Raw genomic sequence first — 21,233 nt, forward strand, 5'->3', positions numbered from 1 at the left:
AAAAAAGGAGCGATGCGCATGCGGTGGTGGGTGTGGTGAGCGGAGGGAGGGAGGAACTGATCACCTGGTACGAGCCCGCCGAAATGGAAGCTGTCGTCGATTTTGCCGGCGAGGAGGAGGAGGAGGAGGGTGACGGCGTGACGCAGCGGAGTCAGCCTTGTTTGAGTCGCCAAGCAGATGAGGAGGTTCAAGCCGCACCGCGAGTCCGAGACGCGGTTGTAGTAAAGAGTTCGTGACAGGCTCTGAGTAGGCCAGGAGGGATCAAAACAGCTCACAAACTGACGGAAACTATTGAACGCAGTATGGTACGATACTACTCCACTCGTTTCAGATTGAACATGTTTCTTAATGATGCTTATATAATTATTAGCATATTCATGCATGTTTAGCAGTACTATTACAGATCAATTCTTAATACATGTGTCATGTTAAGTTTCATATTTTTTTATTAGAACTAGAAAGGTAGCCCACGCATTCGCGTGGGCATGTATTATAGTTTGTGTTTCAAATACTATAACGATGGAATATAAACTGTAGAATATTTCCGAAATATAAATTGGAAAGGAATTTCGCACAGATGCACAGGCATCTTATTTGTTATTAAAAAAAGAATGCTAAAAGGAATCATACATCACTATATATATATATATAGTGTAAGAGAATTTAGATCATCCTACAATAAAAAATAAATATATTTACCATAAAATAGATAGTAGATTTTAATATACTACTAATGTGATAAGAATGTCTCTTAGATTTAAATAAAAATCCCTTTATCTTAGTAATATATAAACTGGTTGTTTGTCATCACTACTTACTATCATTGTTTTAAGAGCTAGGTGTACCACTAAAACAAGTGATACATTATTAATACATTAAAAAATTCATCTACACTTCATAACCCGGTGTTCATCACTTATTTTCACATCTATGTATAAATAGTATAAATATACCATATCTACACCGAATAATATGATAAGACCGTTAAAAATAAACATGAATGTCTCTCTAATGGATGAAGTATGTAATGCCTTAAAACATATAGGTCCCACATCGATGTAGCCATGCCCCTAAAAACCATCATACAATACAATTTTAACACTTAGTACACTATCGGTACACTCACAAATGATTATATTGGTAACTATATCACTTTAACATTGCCTATGATGGCCTTTCACGGACATCATCTTAACTCAACCATATACATGCCCATGCAATATATATGATGGCATAGCAAGTACTGCACCCTGCATTGAACGACAAAGAGGGACAGAAAGAAGGAGGTGATGAAAACATTTTTTTTTGAAAAAAAATTGAGTCGATTTGTGGTAGACAATAGACAATATGTGTATATGAAGTAGTAATAAGTATTCAAATTTTAATGGAATACATACGATATTATGTTTTTCAAATGAGCAGGGTTAATCATTCGGTACTACTTAAAAAAGTATAGCTAAAAAACGTACCACCATGAAAATCTGCAAAACACCATATCATTATTTATTTTGATATAGATTTATACTTTAGCACCAAATTTGTTTCACCATATGTTATTTATAATTATATGAGACTCATTTACTAATTTTAAGAATGTACTTATTTCACAAACTTATTTACACTAACTAATTCGCTAGGGTGCGCTTACAGTTGGGTTCTGTGGTGTATAACATTCGTCAATTATATACCTGGTATATTAGAATTTCTATCAACTATATAAAAAAATAACATAAGTAGTTCTATGCGTATTTTATTGGATTATTCATGTTTTGCCAATAGTACTTGGCAAAGAAAATACATAATTCTCGTGATGAATTAAGAGTTGTATTCTAGCAAAATAACTGTCTAAACTCTTATTTATTTATTTATTTTCACATCTATCTATCATGTATGCTTCTCACTCCTCAAATAACAATCAAAAAGTTTTGAAAAAATTCAGATACTTTTAGAATCTCAATATCACCCAAAATAAACCTAAAAAGATCCACTTAAAAACCAAAGCTAAATTCTATTGTTTTATTATCACTGGCTAGAATTTAATTTAATTTTTCTCATCAATCTATTAACTGTGCTTCTCAGACCTCAAATAAGAAAAGTTTTGAAAAATTCCAAATACTTTGAGAATCTCAATCTCTTCCAAAATTAAATAAACCTAAATATATGTACTCAAAAAACAATGCTAGGTTTTGTTATTTTAATTTTTACATATGTAGATTCAAATTAACGTTGTATATTTGTCAAGTGATATTTGACACCATAAAATACGATATGAAATTATTTGAAACATTATTATCACATTAACTATTACATGCTGGCGTCATTTGTCATGATATATTTATCACTACAATACGTTTATGATTAAGTTTAGCTGTGCATATTTGTGTAGTATTATTTATAATAAAATCATAGATTAAAGGTTAAATTAGTGCTGACGGTGATGATCTTTCATGATTAGTATTTCTTTCCGATACTACTATGTACGTGTGCATGTTTTCTTTTTATTTTTTTGGCTTTATCTTTTTTTCGATCGTATATGTTGTACGTATTTAAGTTTTTTTTCCCGGGAAGGAGACGATCGTACGATGTAATCACGTTATGTTTTTTTCCGGGATAGAGATTAGCAGCATGGGAATTTTAAGAGCTCTAATCCAATGTTTAAAATAGCGGGTCCACTAATTTAAGTGAAAATTGAAGGCTCGATGGTTTTCTTTTTTTACTCTAAATTTCTAGGATTTCTCTAATTTTATTAAAGTGTCACGCGATAATGTAGGAGTGTTTACATGACATTTAATAAACTTTTAGTATATAATAGATTTCTAGAGTTTCTTTAATTTATTTGAGAGAAAGTTTAATGTATTTTTAAGTATATAATAGATAGATTTAGAAGATGGTTTCAAAGAACATTGATTAGATATTTATTATAGATCTTAATTTAACTAAATATATTTATATTTGTGAAGTAATATATTTTATTTTTATATTATAGAAAATCATATTTTAAATTTTTTATTTTTATGAATGTATGTTTTTTCTGTCTTTTTTATGTATATGTATATGTTTTTTTTTCGCCAGCGAAGATTAGGAAATTTTTGTTTTCAATATATCACGTACGGAAAGAAAGCAGTGGCATTTGTAATGTACAAACTCATACGTACATCAGGAAGTTATTATTTTTTAATAATAGATCTAATCTAATGGTGTAAAATAATGGGTCCATCAATTTAAGTGAAAATCAACGGTGAGATTAAATAGTACCATGTGACGACTTAGGAGGGTTTGTAGGAGTGCCACGTGGTGGCTTAAGAGTATTTGTAGGAAATTTAATGGAATTTTAGTATATAATAGATAGATATATATGTCAAATTATAATTATATTTCTAACAATATTACATAACCTCAGATAATTTTGGAACTTCCAAAACTTGCTACCAAATAAAGAACTCGTCTGTAAACAACATCAAATTAAGTTCGCTCTCTTCCCTCGGAAAATTAAGCTTAGTATTAGTCATAACAGAACATACGCAAACTGGAATCAGTGAGCAACAATCATCGCGAGAACCAAACGCACGAAAGGATTCAAAGTTCATTCCACGCATATATGTCATTCATTGTCATGGCCATCTATAGCAGTTTAATTAGCACACGAAAATTGAGCGCTCCGATAATACTAGATCAAACATTATGATGCCTTATACCAGCAGAGGAAGGGAAGGATTGGGATTGGGATTGGGATTGGGATTAAAGGTCAGTTTGGAGAGCTTCTAGCAACTACAGCTTCTTCTATAATCTCCAGTTGCTAGAAGCTCCTCTAATGGTAGAAGCTCTCCTAAATAGTTCAGTTTTTTATCCAGATTCTGAGAATTTGTAGTTGTAGAATCTGAAAAATGAACTAGAAGCTAAAAGCTGGGTTTCTTAGTTCTCCATATTCTCACTAGCTAGTTTTTCAGCAGCTGGTTCTCTGAATCTTAAGCTTCCCAATTAGGTCCAGAGGTGGAAATGAGATTAGAGAGATGGAGGGAATGACGCTGTACTCCAGTGCCAGGCTGCCACCTGTCACGCCAATCCCGAACTCGACTGCCAAGTGCTAATCCTGAGTGACCGGGAAAAGAAAAGTTAACGCCGTGTTTCGTGTTTAGTTCCGAAATACTCCCTCGGTCCAAAAAAAATAAACCCCGGGTTTCCGTGTCCAACGTTTGACTGTCCGTTTTATATGAAATTTTTTTATAATTAGTATTTTCATTGTTGTTAGATGATAAAACATGATTAATACTTTATGCGTGACTTGTCTTTTTAATTTTTTCATAATTTTTTCAAATAAGACGGACAGTCAAACGTTGGACACGGAAACCCAGGATTTGTCTTTTTTTTTTTGACGGAGGGAGTATTTCTTTAAACTTCCATCACATCAAAACTTTCCTACACACATAAACTTTTAACTTTTCCATCACATTAAAACTTTTCTACACACATAAACTTCCAACTTTTTCGTCACATCATTCCAATTTCAACTAAACTTCCAATTTAACGTGAACTAAACACAGCCTAAGAGAAAGAAGGCGTTGCCTGCTCTGGTTTGCTTTTTGTTGTCGCGGCTCGCAGAGTGGCAGCGTGGATTTCGTCGCAACCAAGTCGAACGGTCAATGATGTACCGGCGTACATGTACCGTATACTGTATCAAGTATATGGTTTTGGTGGTCCTTCCTCTGTCTTTCTTTTAAAAAAATAACTTTTAGCTATGAAGTTCGTTTTTTAAGGAATGGAGGGTAGGGCTGTCAATGAGCCCAGCTCGAGCGAGCTTGCCTGTCTAGGCTCAAGCTCGACACAAGCTCGAGCCGAGCTCGAATCGAGCCAGTCCTCCTTCGAGCTTTTAAGCAGGCTCGGCTCAAGCTCGGTTAAGCTTGCGAGCTCAATCGAGTAAAGAATAATGTATATTTTGATGACAAAATTTTGAAAAAAAATTTTTAATTAATAATATTGAAGAAAATATATGAGAATTTAAGATTAATATATGATGCCAAAATACACTTAATTTTCACACGAATATATACTAATTTATCCTTGAGCTATTAACTTATCATATAAAAGATACAAATTACACACATAGTTAGGCTCGTGAGCTCGAGCTCGGTTCGACAAAGCTCACAAGCTTGCAGCTAGGCTTGGGTTCGGCTCATTAAGAGCTTGAGCCGAGCTCAAATCAATTCTGAGACGAGCCGAGCTCGAGCAGCTCGTGAGCCTCGAGCTTTTTTGACAGCCCTAATGGAGGGTGTAGGTTGATTAGCTTGGACCGGTGAATTTTTTGCATGTCAGGCCATATTTTGTTTTATCAAAAAAATGTTTATTCACTTCTATATCCAATTTATTTTCAGCCGTACCAATTGGCTCATTTCCGGTTGTTTGATGCTTTCATCGGTAGATCCAAAACATAGTGTGAAGCGGTGTGGCACATATGAAGTGATTAGCGAAGGTTCTACTCCCTCTTTTCACTTATACTCTCTCCGTCCCATAATATCACTACTAGCAAAATCGTTTTTGCAGGCGGTAAAAAACAGTTTTCGCAGGCAGAGGAAATGATCGTCTGGACGCAAAAGCCTGCAAAAATAGATGATTTTCACGGGCCATTTTCACACGCAGGCCCGTGGCCCGCCTGCGAAAATGATTTTTCGCAGGCGACATCTCCATCTTTGCAGGCGGTAGATTCACTGACCTGCAAAAACACATTTCAGCGAATAAAAACAAAGCCGCACCACCCACAGGCGCCGCCGCTGGCCTCCCCGTCCGGCCGACGGCTCTTCTCCGTCCGCCACCGCCCCCACAAGCGTCGTCCTCGTCACGTCGGCGCCATCGTCGTTGCGCATCTCCTCCCCCTACCCATAGGTGGGGCCGTTGTCGTCGCGCGTCGCCGGGAGAGGGAGGAGCCGAACCGAGTCACCGTCGCCGGGAGAGGGCGGATTCGCATGCCCGGGGCGAGCCGGCGGCGGATCCACATGCGTCAGCGACGTCCGTTGCAGCCAGTGGTGGAGGCGGCGAGAAGGCGAGCCGCGGCGGATCCGCACGCCTGGGGTGAGCCGGCGGCAGATCCCCAGGCATCAGCACCATAGTGGCCAGCGGCAGAGGTAGAGGCGCCGTCGCAGTATTAATTCATCTTATGCATAATAATAATTGTAACTAATATGCACAGTATATTTTTTTCTCGCAAACATGCAAAAGATTGCACGTCATACAATTAGAAGAAAGCAAGTTGTTTACACGACACAGTTCATCATAAGACAATTACACAAATTAAGTGTTTTTTCAGTGTATCTCAACAAAAATAGGCAATCAATGTTAGGCTGTGTTTAGTTCCACGCCAAAATTAGAAGTTTGAAGAAATTGGAACGATGTGATGGAAAAGTTAGAAGTTTGAAGAAATTGGAACGATGTGATGGAAAAGTTAAAAGTTTAAAGAAAAAAAAGTTAGAATCTAACCATAGCCTTAGTAATAATATATACACTTGTAGGGTCTCACGAAGATTTGCAAACCCCAATCGAGAAATGTGTGCCCAGATAGTTGCATAATATCTAATTAAAATGCAAAGCTCTGCAGCCATCTTGCTTTCACTTTAATACTAGGAAAAAGACTCAATAATTAATAAATTGATCAATCAGCTGTATTGGGAGTTGGGTGCATAGTAGAAGCCAAAAATGCATACACTCAAGCAGAATCATTGCACCGGAGGCAAGACTTACCCCGTCTATCCCTACTTCCGTTTCATCTGCCATGCCCTGATCTCCCTTTGAAACATTAAATGTCCCTTGGTCCTACAGGTAGAGAGGGGAAACAATGAGCTTAATTACCAAGCAGAGCACAAAATGCTCCGTTGAAAGGAATAACTATTATTAAAGAGAACAATGACGGGAGAAAAAAATAAAAAACATGTCACTAACCATTGTGTACGAAAGCAACAGGTGTAGATATGGTGAATGATGCTACTAGGACTTGGCATATTAGTCGCAAAGATACATCCATCCGATGTAGGTGACAATGTGCCTCTTCTGAGGTGGTATTGTGCAAGATAATTCTCCTTCTGATGGTAAAACACAATGGCATCACCCACAATGGTAGGAAACGCCTTGGAGCTGACACAGAGATTCCTATCACCAAGGAAAAGGGAATTGCGACCGATGCAAGTCACCGGGACAGTTGTTCCCGAAATAAGATCAGCTAGTCTGTAAACTGAAATCTGTGCATACACACTAACACCAAAGGTGACCAGCAGAATGTCAGAGTCACATTCTACCAAATGGTAGAGAAAGAACGAGTCAGGTGTCCTTGCTGGGCATTTGGCGATCGATTTTGGTGGTGGCAGCGAGAGCTCCGTCGTCCCTTCCAGCTGCAGTTGCAGGGGTGGGTCTATCTGCAAGACCTCAGGTCCACCATAAGCCGTGGCTTGATCCAACATGTATAGCTTGCCTTGGAATGGCAATGGAGTATAGGCTTGGTACATGGACCAGCTCGACACCCTCCACTGCCTATCCCCAGAGGCGGCGAAGGCTACGCGCACCGTGCGGGATAACCATATCATAAGCAAGACGGCTTGATCGTCATCAGCTGATGGTGTGATGGAGGCAGCAGCGACATCTCTGAGATATTCCTCCGACCGGCGGCTCGCGTACGGCAGCAAGGTGTCCAGCGGCGGGAAGTCGACGATGTCGCCGGTGAAGGGGTGGAGAAGACGGACCGCGGTGTCACGGTTCCGCTGCAGGAGGAGGATGCCGTCGACGGAGTCGAGGATGCGGTGGTCGTCGCGGGCGATGGGCAGCCTGAGACGGACGAAAGCGCCGGTGGAGAGGTTGAAGAAGCGGACGAAGCCACGCAGCTTGCCGTGGCCCGGGTAGAGACCGTTCCCCTCGGGGAGCATCATCCACCGCCGCGGGTGGAAGCGCGGGACCACGACGCCGCGGCCGCACGGGCTGGCGGTGCAGGAGCGCCAGTGGTGGCACGCGGCGCGGAAGCAGATGTAGTCTCGCACATCTCCAGCCAGCACCCGCCAGCCTATCAGGCTCACCAGGTCCTCCGCCAGAGAAGCCCACGACGATGAGTCCCGACCAGCATGAGTGGTGGCCGTCCGCCGCCGGCGCTTGCCGCTGCACGCCACCATGGCCGCTGACATGCCGATCTACCGGTCCGTACAGGATGCCAGGGGCACCAGATATTTCTTTCTTTTTGGGGGGAAACCTTTTATTAGTACTAGGATTGAGACAAAGCGAAAAAATATCCCAGATCTACAACAGAAGATGGGAAATAAAGAGGATGAGCGTAGGGCACGGGGGCGGAAGCAGCAGGACGTCGGGACGGCTGCTCGCGGGATGGAGATTGGCAAGGAGACTATTGCCGAGGCCGAGGAGATGGGGAGATTGACTGGGCGCGAGGAGTGATAGGCAAAAGTATGCGGCGGAAGCAGCAGTTCGCCGACATCGCTATTCTCCGGTGATGGATATAGAAGGCCAACTGGGCCGTGCCTGGACCGAGGCTAGTCGGGTTGCCGTGCCAGCCCATGTGTGGCATACATGGCCCAGGCATGGCCCAATACTACTCGGGCCATGCCGGGCCGGTCTGAAGGCACGATGGCTCATCATGCTTCTTCACTTTGTGCTATGTGTTCAAATGGCTGGAAAATAAGTCTATACGGTATTCCTCTTCTTTTTTGGCCTTGCATTATACAGTTATTTAAGTCTATTTTGAATTTCTATATTTTGTTTATTTGATCGGGCCGTGCCGAGGGTGTAGCCCAGGCACGGCCCGGGCCGGGCTAGCACAAGCGCGACCCTAGTCGGGCCGTGCCGTGCTTGGGCAGGGCTAAAATGGCGTGACTTGGGCCGGGCCGCGGGCCTCAAGCCATATGGCTATCTATGGGTGTGTTTGGTTGCTCATATCCTTCTAGTCTGTCCCATCTCTCCCAGCTAGGCTGAGCTTGTCCTGACTAAGGGGATCCACATGCGGTTGTTTGGTTGTTTGTATTGGACTAGCCTGGTTAGTATGAGATTGTGTTTGGTTGCTTGTATAAGATATGCAGTTTGAAAGAGATTTTGTTTGGTTGGTTGTATGCGTTTTAGTTTGGTTACCTCTCCATTTAGTTGGGTGAGCTTACCTATGTAATATCGTATGAACAAATATCAGACTCAACTAGTTAAGGATATGTTAATAGTTTATCACATAAAAATAAGATTGGTTTCGATTTAACCTTAAACAAAATTGACAACATTGAAGAGTTCATCAGGATTTTTTTTATACATTTTCTTTAATGGAAATTCATCCACCATTAGCACAGTGCAAACAGTAATAACACGTTATTAATTCAGCCGGCAATAATCAATCGGAAAGCCACAAGAAAAAAAAAAGGGAACCGTCCTAATCCACAATGCCCAGCACACCGCAACGCTCGCCGCTCCGCTCGCCTGTACGCCGCTCTGCCTGCCCATTCCCATGTCGCTCGTCGCCGTCTCATGAGCCGGATCTGGCGACGCCGAGCTCCTTACCGCTGGATCCAGCGTCTTGTGGGACCAAAGAGGGGAGAGAGAGAGAGTTGGAAGGCAGTGGTCGTCGGTGATGAGGAGTAGCGGCACGGAAGGTGGAGGCGGCGACCGGTGTGGAAGGTGGAGGCGGCGGTCGACGAGAAGAGGAGTGGAGAAGTGGAGGCTCTGCTTCTGTCATTCCCAAGCCCTTCTTCCTGGGCAGACCTTTGTACCCGTCGTCTGGCTGGTGGTTGCTGATGAGAAGGGAGGGGACGGCTGAAAAGGGGAGGTGAGGCAGGCGGCTGGTGATGAGAAGGGAGGGGAAAGCAGCAGCCGACGTTGCACGGCGGTGACGACGGTAACAGCCGGCGGCAGTTGAGACGAGGGTAGAGCGAGGAAATGAGGAGAAGGAAGGTGACAGGATGCGCGACACCTCTCCCCACGCTGCACCCGCTCGTCCTGGCGCTGCACCCGCTCATCACCGCCTCTGCACGCGCTCAGCCAGGCTCTCGAGCGAAGCTCAATTCAGGTGTTTCTCTCGGGCCTGGCTGGGGAGGTCTTTTTGCATGCGCACAGCCAGGCTCTGGAGGGTGTGCAGGCAACCAAAGGGAAATTTAACTATTTGCCACTCTTGTGACATGGCAATTAACGATTTACTACACCCTGTCAATGATATGTGGGCTCTCATGTGTCTATGACATGTGGGCATAGTGGCAAATTGTTAAGTACCATTCGTAAGAGTGGCAAATCGTTAAAAGCCCCGCAACCAAACATCTGACGATTGCACGCGCGGATGCGAGCCGGGCTTGGTGCAGGTAACCAAACACGCCCTATAGTGATGGAGATGGAGACCGGTGCGACGGCGCAGAACGAGACGGACGGGTGTTGAGGGTTTCTTTTTGTTTTTTGTTTGAGAGAGAGAGAGAGGGAGGGGACCGGGCCAGAAGCCCATTATTACGCTGGGATGTCATTGTCGATTTGGGCTTTCCATAGCATTCGTCTCGATCGGCTAAGAAGGTGGTTGCTCAGCCAAGGAAGAAGTCCTTAACTTCCTTAACTGTACAAGGAATCTAATTCGTAACCCTTAACTAGAAAACCGGATAGAACAACCCCACCGCCCACCCCCAATATTGAAATCGGTATAGACCGACTCCTATGGCAATATTGTGGGTGGTATTTGATGACGTGGCAACTTAACCGTGGTCAACAGTGTTGACTCAGCTCAGGATGGTGGGAAATAGCTAGCTGACAGTGGGCTATCATGAGCTGAGTGAGATCCGGACCGGTAAATGCCCGCGCGCGTAGCCATCCCACTCATTTTTATCATTGACCGAAACCCTAGACCTGTTTACTGTGAGCTTGGCGACAAAGAGGGCGATGGCTTGGGCGGCGCTAGGGGGCGCGGCGGTGGTTTGGGGCGACTGCAACTAGGGCAGTACGAGCTGGTAAGTCCACCCTTTCTTCATCGTGGTCTCCCCATTTTGATTTAGGGTTCTCCACCAATTTATATGCTGTGGTAGATGCGCACTTTGCCCTCGGATTTGGTGTTTAGTTAGCATTGTTTATGTAGAACAGCAGTTGGTAGCCTCGATTTGGTCATATTATATCATCCATTGCCTCTCTTTTTGTTTGGGATCTAAAATCTAGGTATTTTAAAACGATGGGGAAGTGTTTTTTTTTTTCCAACTTGCATGTAGGTTCCATGGACGTCTTAAACACCCTTCCAGTTAGGTTTCACTTCAATGGAGATTTTTTGGTGTCTGGTAGGGAGAAGCACTATGTTGGTGGAAGTGAGGCAATGTCTTACCTAGATCAAGATAATATACCTCTGCCTGAAATAGTAGGCCATTTATGTGACCACTGCAAAGTTGCTGAAGGAACAATGCTACATTTGTTGTTCCCAGGGAAAGATCTTAATTCTGAGTTAAGGGCACTATTGGATGACAGTGTGTGCCAATACATGAATGATTGTATTGTGGGTGGAGGGGTGGCTGAGGTGTATGCAGATGCACCAATTCTAGTTGATCTGTCATATGAGGATGAAGGAAGTGACTATGAGTTGGAGATGGAAGAGGACATGGGAGATGAATCAGATGGAAATGAGATAGAATAAGTTGACATGGAAGGTGAAAATGCATAAATGGAGCAAGTTGGCATGGAAGGTGATAATGCAAAAGTGCAACAAGTAGGCATGGAAGGTGACAATGCAGAGGCTGAGGCTGAACAAGTTCATGTTGTGAGGGAAGTATAGTGGTATACACACAGGATCCTGAGCCACTGGCAACTCAAACACCTGATGCAACACAGGAAGCTGAGCCAATGCCAATGTCTCAAGTAGGGGTGGACGAAAAGCTCGTGACTCGTTAGCTCGCTCGGCTCGTGACAAGCTCAGCTCGACTCGGCTTGGTTCGTTGCATTTTTCTAACGAGCCGAGCTGACATTTTAGCTCGTTAAAGATAACGAGCCAGCTCAAGCTGGCTCGTGAGCTGCTCGTGAGCCTTAACGAGCTAGACACATACGTTGAGAAATCAATAGACCATGGCCCATTGCCCAGTTTACATGGCCCAAGTATAGAAAAATTAGGCTATCCCACGACAGACCCAAATAAACAGTCAAAAAATAGAAGACCGAAACCTGATCTGGTCAGTCTCGTCTCTTTCCTCTTCCCCTCATCTGCTCAGATCTAATCCGTCCTCTACCACACGCCTTGCTGCCTTGCCGCCGTGCCTCGCGCCTTCTCGCCCTCATGCTTCCTCCATCCCATGGCGCCGTTGCTAGTTCTAGCAAGGGTAGGTGGACGTTCAAGTTATTGGGGAGCACATTCTTGCATGACTGATCTTTGCACTGCATCGTCTACTTCCTCTACAACCACTACTTGGACATGTCAACCGGCGGTGGCAACATTGGAGGTGGTGGCACCGCCGCTGGTGGAGGAGGCGCCACTAGAGGAGACGAGAATGTCATCACCAACGGAGGCAACAACACCAACAATGCCTCATCTATTACCGAAACATTCTCCGGGTATGTTACTTTCATCTCTATAGTATTAAACATGTTTCTTGATGATGTTTATATAGTTATTAGTATGTTCATAGTTAGAACTATCACAAGATCAATTCTTAATACACATGTCATGTTGAGTATCATGTTTTTTAATTAAAATATGCCAAATTATGACTATATTTCCAACAATATGTAAGTAATCTCAGATAATTTTGGAACTTCCAAAGCTTGCTACCAAATAAAGAACTTATCTGTAAACATCAAATTAAGTTCAGTCTGATCCCTCAAAAAATTAAGCTTAGTGTGGTGAGCCGATATATGCATGATCCAAGAAGTGCTCACATGGAGGTTGTGTATAGGATCCTAAGATATTTGAAGGGAAACCTAGGCAAAGGATTATGGTTCAAGAAAAATAAACACCTGATGGTGAAAGGTTATTGTGATGCAGATTGGACTAGTTGTCCAAATGATAGAAGGTCAACTTCAGGCTATTATGTTTTTGTTGGTGGTAACTTGGTTTCTTGGAGGAGCAAGAAACAACCTGTGGTGTCTCGCTCAATGACTGAAGCTGAATACAGAGCCATGTCAGTGAGTGTAATTGAATTAATATGGTTGAAGAATTTGTTGATTGAGTTGAAGCTATTGAAGAATGCCTCCATGAAGTTGTGGTGTGACAACTAGTCGGCTATTAACATTATCAATAACCCAGTTCAGCATGATCGAACAAAGCACGTAGAGATAGATCGTTTCTTCATCAAAGAAAAGTTGGATGAAGGAACTTTAGAATTATGTTATGTGGTGTCTGGAGAACAAGTGGCTAGTTGTGTAACAAAAGCTTTAGGTGTTAAAGAGTGTACATCTTTATATAATAAGTTTTAGGTCTTCTGCATGTTCTGTAGCTAGCTTTTCGAGGACAGCTTCATGCCTCTTGATTTTTGCATCACTAAAATTGGCAGTGTCTTTGTCCAGCAACTTTAAATATGTCTTATACTTATCCATCCTAGTTTGTTCCTTCTTTGCTTCTGCTGATTTGGTAGTTGCTTCTGCAGATTTCAGCACCGCTTCTGCTCTCAATTTCAGCTTTGTTGAAGAGAACAAAATATTGAGATGGTTGGTCCCCCAAAGGAGATGGTGCAGGTTTTTTTTCCTTTCCCTTTAAACTTGGCTTTGGCTTTTTTCTGCCTTTCAGGGTGCTTCTCTTTTCGTCTAGTCTCCTCCTCAGTTTCTTGGTTGGATGATGATGTATATGCACCTGATTCAGAAATCTTAGTCCTCTTGTTCTTGCTGTCCGCTTCAAGTATCCGTCGCCATTTTGGTTGATCCTTTAATTCTCCACATATACTCTAATGTGAAAGTTTTATCATTGTTTTCTAATTTATATATTGCATGGGTTTTCTCCATGATCATATCATCAGAGTGTCCACTGCTCCAGGTTCTTATAGGTCGAGAATAAGCTCCACAAAATTTTGCAACGTCCTTCTTAACACGACACCAATGTGTCTTGTATTACACGATTGTCCTTTTGCGGTTATTGCTAGATGTATTACTATTGAACTCTGCAGTAATATCCCTCCAATAGTATTCTCCCTTCATGTCATTGCCATTTATAGAATCAAGTGAGTTATTCAACCAAGAGCTGAGAAGTCGTAAGTTTTCTTCTTCGGTCCAGTTGACTCGTGTCCCTCTTCTTCCTGTCTCTTGGCTATTATCACTTCACTCTTCGATGTTAACCAAATTGTTCTCTTCGTGTCTTGCAGGGCACTGAGAGGCTGATTCTGATCCATGAGATGAGATGGATCCGACAACTTGATTTGGTGAGTGCACCCAACTTTCTCGAGGACAAAAACCTTGAAAGCTTATTGGTGCAGATTTTAACCAACTTGCTGCTGAAAACCTTGGAAATTTAGAGGAGAACTATCATATAGGTGATAATTGGCTGTAGGACCAAAAGGGTGGAAGGTTTGGAAATTAGGTGGTGGCTTGGGTAAGCTGTGGGGATTGGAGAAATTGTGATTGGGAGAAAGTTGAGGGGAATTGAGTAGGACGGGAGATTTGGCTAGAATGTTGGCTTGGGGAGCCTTGGTTTAACAAGTTCATGAAACCTCTCTTGGAGAGATCCATCTCAGCTAGCAAAGTTTCACAAAATGTGTTTGTGTCCGATTCAAAGAAATCCTGAGTCATCTCTGTTTTTGTAGGGGATGAAGATGGCAAGAAGCACAGACTATACAACGGTTGGCTAAGGAGGAGCAACGATGGGAAGCAGCAACAGCCTCTTGCAATTTTAAATTTGTTGTCAGAAAACACTGTGCAAATGACATTTTTTATTCCTTTGCTGCCAGTAGTAGTGCTACTTCATGGTTGTACGCACCACTCCCACAATGATTAATATCAGGTAGTGAGCAGTCATTTAATGCTTACTATCTGGTTTTTTATAATATTTTGGGTGACCTAACAGAACATACGCAAACTGAAACTGAAATCCGTGAGCAACAATCATCGCGAAAACCAAACGCACGAAAGGATTCAAAGTTCATTCCACCCATATATGTCATTCATTGTCATGGCCATCTATAGCAGTTTAATTAGCACAAGAAAATTGAGCGCTAAGATAATAACAGAACAAAAAAAAAAAGCACCAAGACCTCTGTTTTTCATTCAGACAATTGTTCGCACGTGTAGATCAAATCCAACGAGGGATGAATAGCAAAGAAATCGCTGCCAATTTGGCTTAGAAATGGGAGAGCGAGCACAACTGCCAGAAAGATTTCACATTCACTTCTGTGCTACCTATAACCGTAGAGAAATGTAACAGGCAAAGCTGTAGTTAATTTTTCCAGATAACAAAGTACAGAGAAATCAAAGAAGATGATTCATTGACATGATAATCCAAGTAGAGCCAGCTGCTACTACATGATGATTAGTGCTTGAAATCATGTAATTAACCTCAGACAGTTTTGGAACTCACAAAGCTAAAACTTAGCTTGCTACCAAATTAACAACTCAAATTAACTTCAGTACTACGCAGAACCCAAAAATCGCAAGCTGAAGCTACATGTTGCTTGCTAGTCGCAGCATAGGAGACAAAAGATGAACTGGTAATTAAGTACTAACTGATAGGATTACCATCCAACTAGTAAAGTTATTAATTAAGCTAAGCATGTTTAAAAGATCAGTAAACTTTTCCGAGAGCGCTCGATGGTCGATAGCGATGATGGAGCTCGTCGTCGTCCTAGGCGTCGTAGGTGTACCTCCCGAAGAGCGGCCCGACGGTGTCGCGGTACGTCGTCCTCCGGTGCTCCCAGACGGCGGCGGCCACGGCGGACGGGGGGAACTCTGTGCAGGAGACGTGCGGGTGGTGGCTGCAGTTGAACGCCGGGCACCGCACGAAGTACCCTTCCCTGTAGTTGAGGTGCGCGAGCTCCACGTAGCACACGTCGCCGGCGGAGGCGGAGGCGGAGGCCGGGTCGGCGGCGGCGAGGGGCACAACGGGGAGGGTGCGCCACGTGCCGCCGTGCTGCGCCACGAGGGTGGTGGCGACGCAGTAGGCGTGGAGCGGGTCGCCCCAGCGGCCCTGGCACCTGGCGGCGTAGAGCGACGAGAGGTTGCGCTCGAGGGAGGAGCCCGGGGAGACGCAGAGCGGGTGCAGGCACGCCGCGCGCGCGCCGCCCACGGGGCTGGCGCGGTCCACGGCGCGCGCCTCGGCGTCGTACGGGTAGACGGCGCAGGTGGCGTGGGGGAGCTGGAAGCAGTCCTCGGTGAGGCGGCCGCGGAGACGGGCGGCGCAGCCCTCGCCGCCTGGTGGCGCCCGCGGAGGAGGAGGAGGCGGCGCGGTCGTCGCGGACGGCGGCGGCGGCTCGCGGAGGTCGATCACGGATGGCGCGGCCCACCCCTCCGTGCCCGTCGACAGCGCGCGGCGAGACGTGGCGGTGGCGTTGCCGGCGCGGTGGTGGCGGTTCGCAGCTGCGGGCACCTTGGCGGTCGAGGCGTGGGGAAGCGCGTGGAGGAGGAGGAGGAGGAGGGCGAGGCAGAAGAGGGCAGCGGAGTGGGAGGGGCGCGAGGCCATCGCCATCGCCATGGCCATGGATGGTGAAGCGGAGAAGGCAACGAACGAACGCGGCGTCGCTGCTAGTGCTGTGTGATGCCTTATACTAGCAGAGGAAGGGGAGGATTGGGATTGGGATTGAGGGTGCGAATGGGATTGGAGAGATGGAGGGAATGACGTTGCTCTCTCCCAGTGCCAGGCTGCCACCTGTCACGCTAATCCCGAGCTCGACTGCCAATCCCGAGTGACCAGGAAAAGAAAAGGGAAAGAAGGCGCCTCGGGTGTCGCTGCATGCCGCCGCTCTGCTTTGCTTTTTGTTGTCGCGGCTCGCAGAGTGGCAGCGTGGATTTCGTGGCAACCAAGTCGAACGCTCAGAGCATTTAATAGTATAACTCACTACTGGCTTCAATTCATTTATAGCCAATTCATACAATAGTTGTTTACTATAATATTAATATATGGTCCCACTTGTTATACACACATTGCGTATTAGAGTCCGTGCTGCAGCTGGCTATAAATTTGTAGCTCGTTGCTCTTCTCTCTCATCGTTTATCTTATTAAAATATGTTTATAGCTGGCTAATAGCCTGCTATTGTACCTGCTCTCAGTGAAGAACATGTACTTTCTCTGTCCCAAAAAAAACTTAACCTAGAAGGGAATATGACCCCTTCTAAGACAACGAATCTGGACTACCTTTTGTCTGGGTTTATTATTCGAGGAGGGGTCACATTCCGTTCTAGATTGAATTTTTTGGAACAAAGGTACTACATGTTCTCCTACCGTCGGTCCTACCAGGATGCGACTCTTTCCATCTTAAAAAGAAAACACATGATTTTATTGATACTCTTTTCGTCTTAAAAAGAAAAGAAAATCAATTTCTAACTACTATGTTCTCTTTTTATAGGATGGAAGGTGTAGTTTGATTAATCTAGACAGGTGAATTTCTTGCATGCTAAGCCGTGTTTTATTTTATAAAAAATGTTTATTCACTTGTATATCCAAGTTATTTTCAGTTGTACCAATTGGCTCATTTTCTAGTTGTTTGATGCTTTCATTGGTAGATCTAAAATACAATGCTTAGTAATACGTAGACTTCCAAATCATTAACGGCAATTGGCATGATATGTAGCGTAGCTTGGAGCGATGGTGTATGTATTAGTCCATCCTTATCATATAGTACTAGTATTGAATATATTTTGATAATATTTATGTTTTGTATTGGAAATGTTATTATATTTTTCTATAAATTTTTCAAACTTAATAAAATTGACTAGAAAAAAAATAAAGCAAATTAGGATATGAAATGGAGGGAGTACTGTAGTAAGTTATATAATCAGCATTGATATCACAACAGTTTATACATATTGCGAGTTATGTCCAAGCAGTAAAAGCACATTGCATTTTAATTATAGTGATATTTATAGCACATTGCATTTTGGTTGGTCAAGTTTCCCATTGGCACCGTGGCACGCTTTTTGGAAGCCGCCAAAACCTGGGTGGGTGGTATCAGCAGCTTTATCCAGACTCTCTGGCCGAATCGTATCGGACTGTCAGGGATGGATGCATGGGGATCAGTGGAGGGCACGAGCATTGGTCAGGGGCATGCCACTTCTCTTCTCTGTGTTCTAATCTCATTCCCATTCCCATTCCCATACCTAATGACCCCAACCACAATATCACCCCCTTTCCTTGTACTCCCTAGTTGTAGATGATGAAGCATTGGATTAATTGTGCTGTGTACAAATACTAATTCAAGTAGTAGTATGCCTGTATGCGTGTATGTATGCCTGGCCTGCTGCCCATGTCATCCAAAGGACATATATAGGTTATGCAAATATATGACTCTCGATTGGTATAGGGTGATTAGGGTTTAGGGATGCTGAAAAATATTAGATTGCAAGTCTTTTAGTGACTTTTATTTTCTTAGGCTAGCCTGTTTAGATCCCCTGGTAAAATTTTTCGCCCTGTAACATCGAATGTTTGAATACATGCATGGAGTATTAAATATATGAAAAAAGAAAAATTAATTACACAGATTGCGTGTAAATTGCGAGATGAATCTTTTAAGCCTAATTGCTCCATGATCCGACAATGTGGTGCTACAGTAACATTTACTAATGATGGATTAATTAGGTTTAATAAATTCGTCTCACAGTTTAAGGGGGGATCTGTAATTTGTTTTGTTATTAGTCTACATTTAATACTTTAAATATATATCCGTATATTCGATGTGATATAGAGCTCCTCCTCGATGTAGTACTAGAATTGATGAACATGCATGTATGACAATGTGGTCAAATACGTGTTGGGAATCAGTGGACCAGAGGCCGGTAGGGCAACTCGTACGTACACGTCGACATGTGGAACGAGACGAAGAAGCAACTTTCCATGTCCATCGATCCATCCACACCCATGGCAAAGCAAAGCAAACCGGCAAGACAGCTTTAACTACCCGAACCTGATCGTATCAGCTTGCCAGGGAATCGTACTCCTGGCAATCGGGAATTTGTCTCTTGCCTGCGCCCTATGTCGTGCATGTGGCATGGCAGCAACCAGCTAGCCACCACAGCCCTCCTGGCGTATGGATGCTGGAAAGCCGAAAGACCAGTCTCCCTCCACTTTTTACTTTGTAATACTATGGCCGTGTTTAGGCCATAACCAATGCGGTGCTTCAGCTCGTGTCTTTAGCGATGGCCGTCCGCTTTTCCGTCGGTGTCATCTCCCTGCGAGAGAGCGCGTCCCTCAGCTGCTGGGAGACGCGTCCCTCGCTCGCTTTTGGCAGGGAACGCAGCCGAGGGGGCGCGTTGGCCGTGAGCGTGGCTTGTGGACACCATTCCCACCGAAAAATTCCCTGAACCACCCCTCTCACTCATCGCCCTCACAGCCGCTAGTGACGGGAGAGAGAGAGAGGCCAGCGGTGGTGGCGAGGGAGAGGGAGAGAGGTGAGAGTCAGCGGCGAGAGGGAGAGGGAGACGAGCGGCGGAGACGATGCCGGCGACGACCCGTAGACGATGCCGGTGGCGACGATGGATCCACGCGCGGCGACGGCGGATCCGCGCGCGGCGACGATGGATCCACGCTCCGCTCGCCGAGCCGCCGGCTCGCTGGGACGGAGTAGGAGGCGGCGCGCCGTCTGCTGCGTCCTCCTCGCTCCGCTCGCCGTCCGCCACCGCGCCCCACGCACCGCTCGCCACGGCCACCGCATCCTGTCGTGCGGAGGGAGAGAGAGGAGGGCGTCGGTGACGGGAGAAAGCGGCGGCGACAGCTGGGGAGGGAGAGGAGGGAGGCGGCGGCGGTTGCTGGGGAGGGCGAGGAGGGAGGCGCGGCGGCGGTAGAGAGGATGAGGGTTGGATCGGACGCGTGAGAGAGGGGAGCGACGAGAGGGAGGGAGGAGTTGCCGAGGGTAGATTAGGAAATTTAATGCGGTGACTCTTTGGTAGGGATACCCACAGATTCTGAGGAATTCATCTAGCTGTGGCCTCCATTGTGAGACGAGTGTCCATATGAATGTCTTCAGTTAGTGAGGACACTCTATGGGTGTCTTGCATTGTAGATGCCCTTAGATTCAAACATTTTTCCTTCAAACTTTCAACTTTTCCGTCAGATCATATGTTTGGACACATGCATGGAGCATTAAATATGGATAAGAAAACAACCAATTGCACAGTTTGCATGTAAATCGCGAGACGAATCTATTGATTTGACATGCACAGTTATGCCTAATTACGCCATGATTTGATAATATTGTGCTACACTAAAAATTTGCTAATGACAGATTTATTAGGTTTAATAGATTCGTCTCACAGTTTATAGGCGGAATCTGTAATTTGTTTTGTTATTAGTCTATGTTTAATACTTCGAATGTGTGTCCGTATACTTTAAAAATATTTTGGCACACGAACTAAACACAGCCACTCCTAGCTACAGTAGTTTGTACTATTATAGCCAGTGATTGCGCGGATATTTTTTGTCTTCTTCACCTCTCCGATTTGAAAGTGTCTCATCCTTTTACTTGAAATAGCAGGATCTTTTTTACTTTTAACAGAAGTGAGGGCAATTACGAAATATCATGATACTGCTATTTTTTAGGAAAGGCAAATTAAATTTTCCCAGTGAGCCTACCTCTCTAATCTCTATCATTTCCTTACTTCCTCCCATTCCATCCAACATTTTGTCCATCCATATCGTCTACTCCTTGCTCCATGCCTCCATCATCTCCCACATTTCTTTCCTGCACGAGCTAACCACTGATTTCTAGTCGTAGGTAGTATGCAATGCGGAAATGGATTTTAAACTCTCAAAATAATGTCTTTTCACCTCTTGAATGCCATCTAAATAATTAAATTTGATATAATAAATTAATATGTGATATGTTACTCCATAAACATACACATTCAAATACGACTTGTATAAGGTGTAAAAAAAAGACAATATCCACGTATAACAGTACAACTTCATTCATATACCATCAATGTTTCATTTCCATTTTCCGAAAGACATAACCCACTTTCCTAGTTGGCTCTAAGTATTGGTGGGAGAAGAGTGCTCCATTAATTCTCATACCTTTTTCAATCTACTCCCTCTGGCTACATAATTGATAATTATTGACGTTTCAAATAATTGTCAAACTTCACTTTATCATACATGTTAATATGTGCACATATAGTTAATTCTTTGATTGGTATAATAATGC

At 44.1% G+C, this 21,233-nt stretch overlaps 1 protein-coding gene and 1 pseudogene across 1 annotated transcript; both read right to left on the reverse strand.

Moving 5' to 3' along the window:
• Nucleotides 1–6,606: 6,606 nt before the first annotated feature.
• Nucleotides 6,607–8,249, reverse strand: LOC107277310 (uncharacterized). Its single transcript, XM_015794012.3, has 2 exons — nt 6,928–8,249; nt 6,607–6,801 (listed from the first exon to the last, which is right to left on the reverse strand). The coding sequence occupies exons 1-2, from the start codon at nt 8,151–8,153 to the stop codon at nt 6,741–6,743; spliced, it is 1,287 nt and encodes a 428-aa protein (XP_015649498.1). The 5' UTR covers nt 8,154–8,249; the 3' UTR covers nt 6,607–6,740.
• Nucleotides 8,250–13,359: 5,110 nt separating this feature from the next.
• On the reverse strand, nt 13,360–14,619 carry LOC107281940 (uncharacterized; annotated as a pseudogene).
• Nucleotides 14,620–21,233: the final 6,614 nt, after the last annotated feature.

Source organism: Oryza sativa, chromosome 8 (genome assembly GCF_034140825.1).
Source record: "Oryza sativa Japonica Group chromosome 8, ASM3414082v1".
NCBI classification, from domain to species: domain Eukaryota; kingdom Viridiplantae; phylum Streptophyta; class Magnoliopsida; order Poales; family Poaceae; genus Oryza; species Oryza sativa.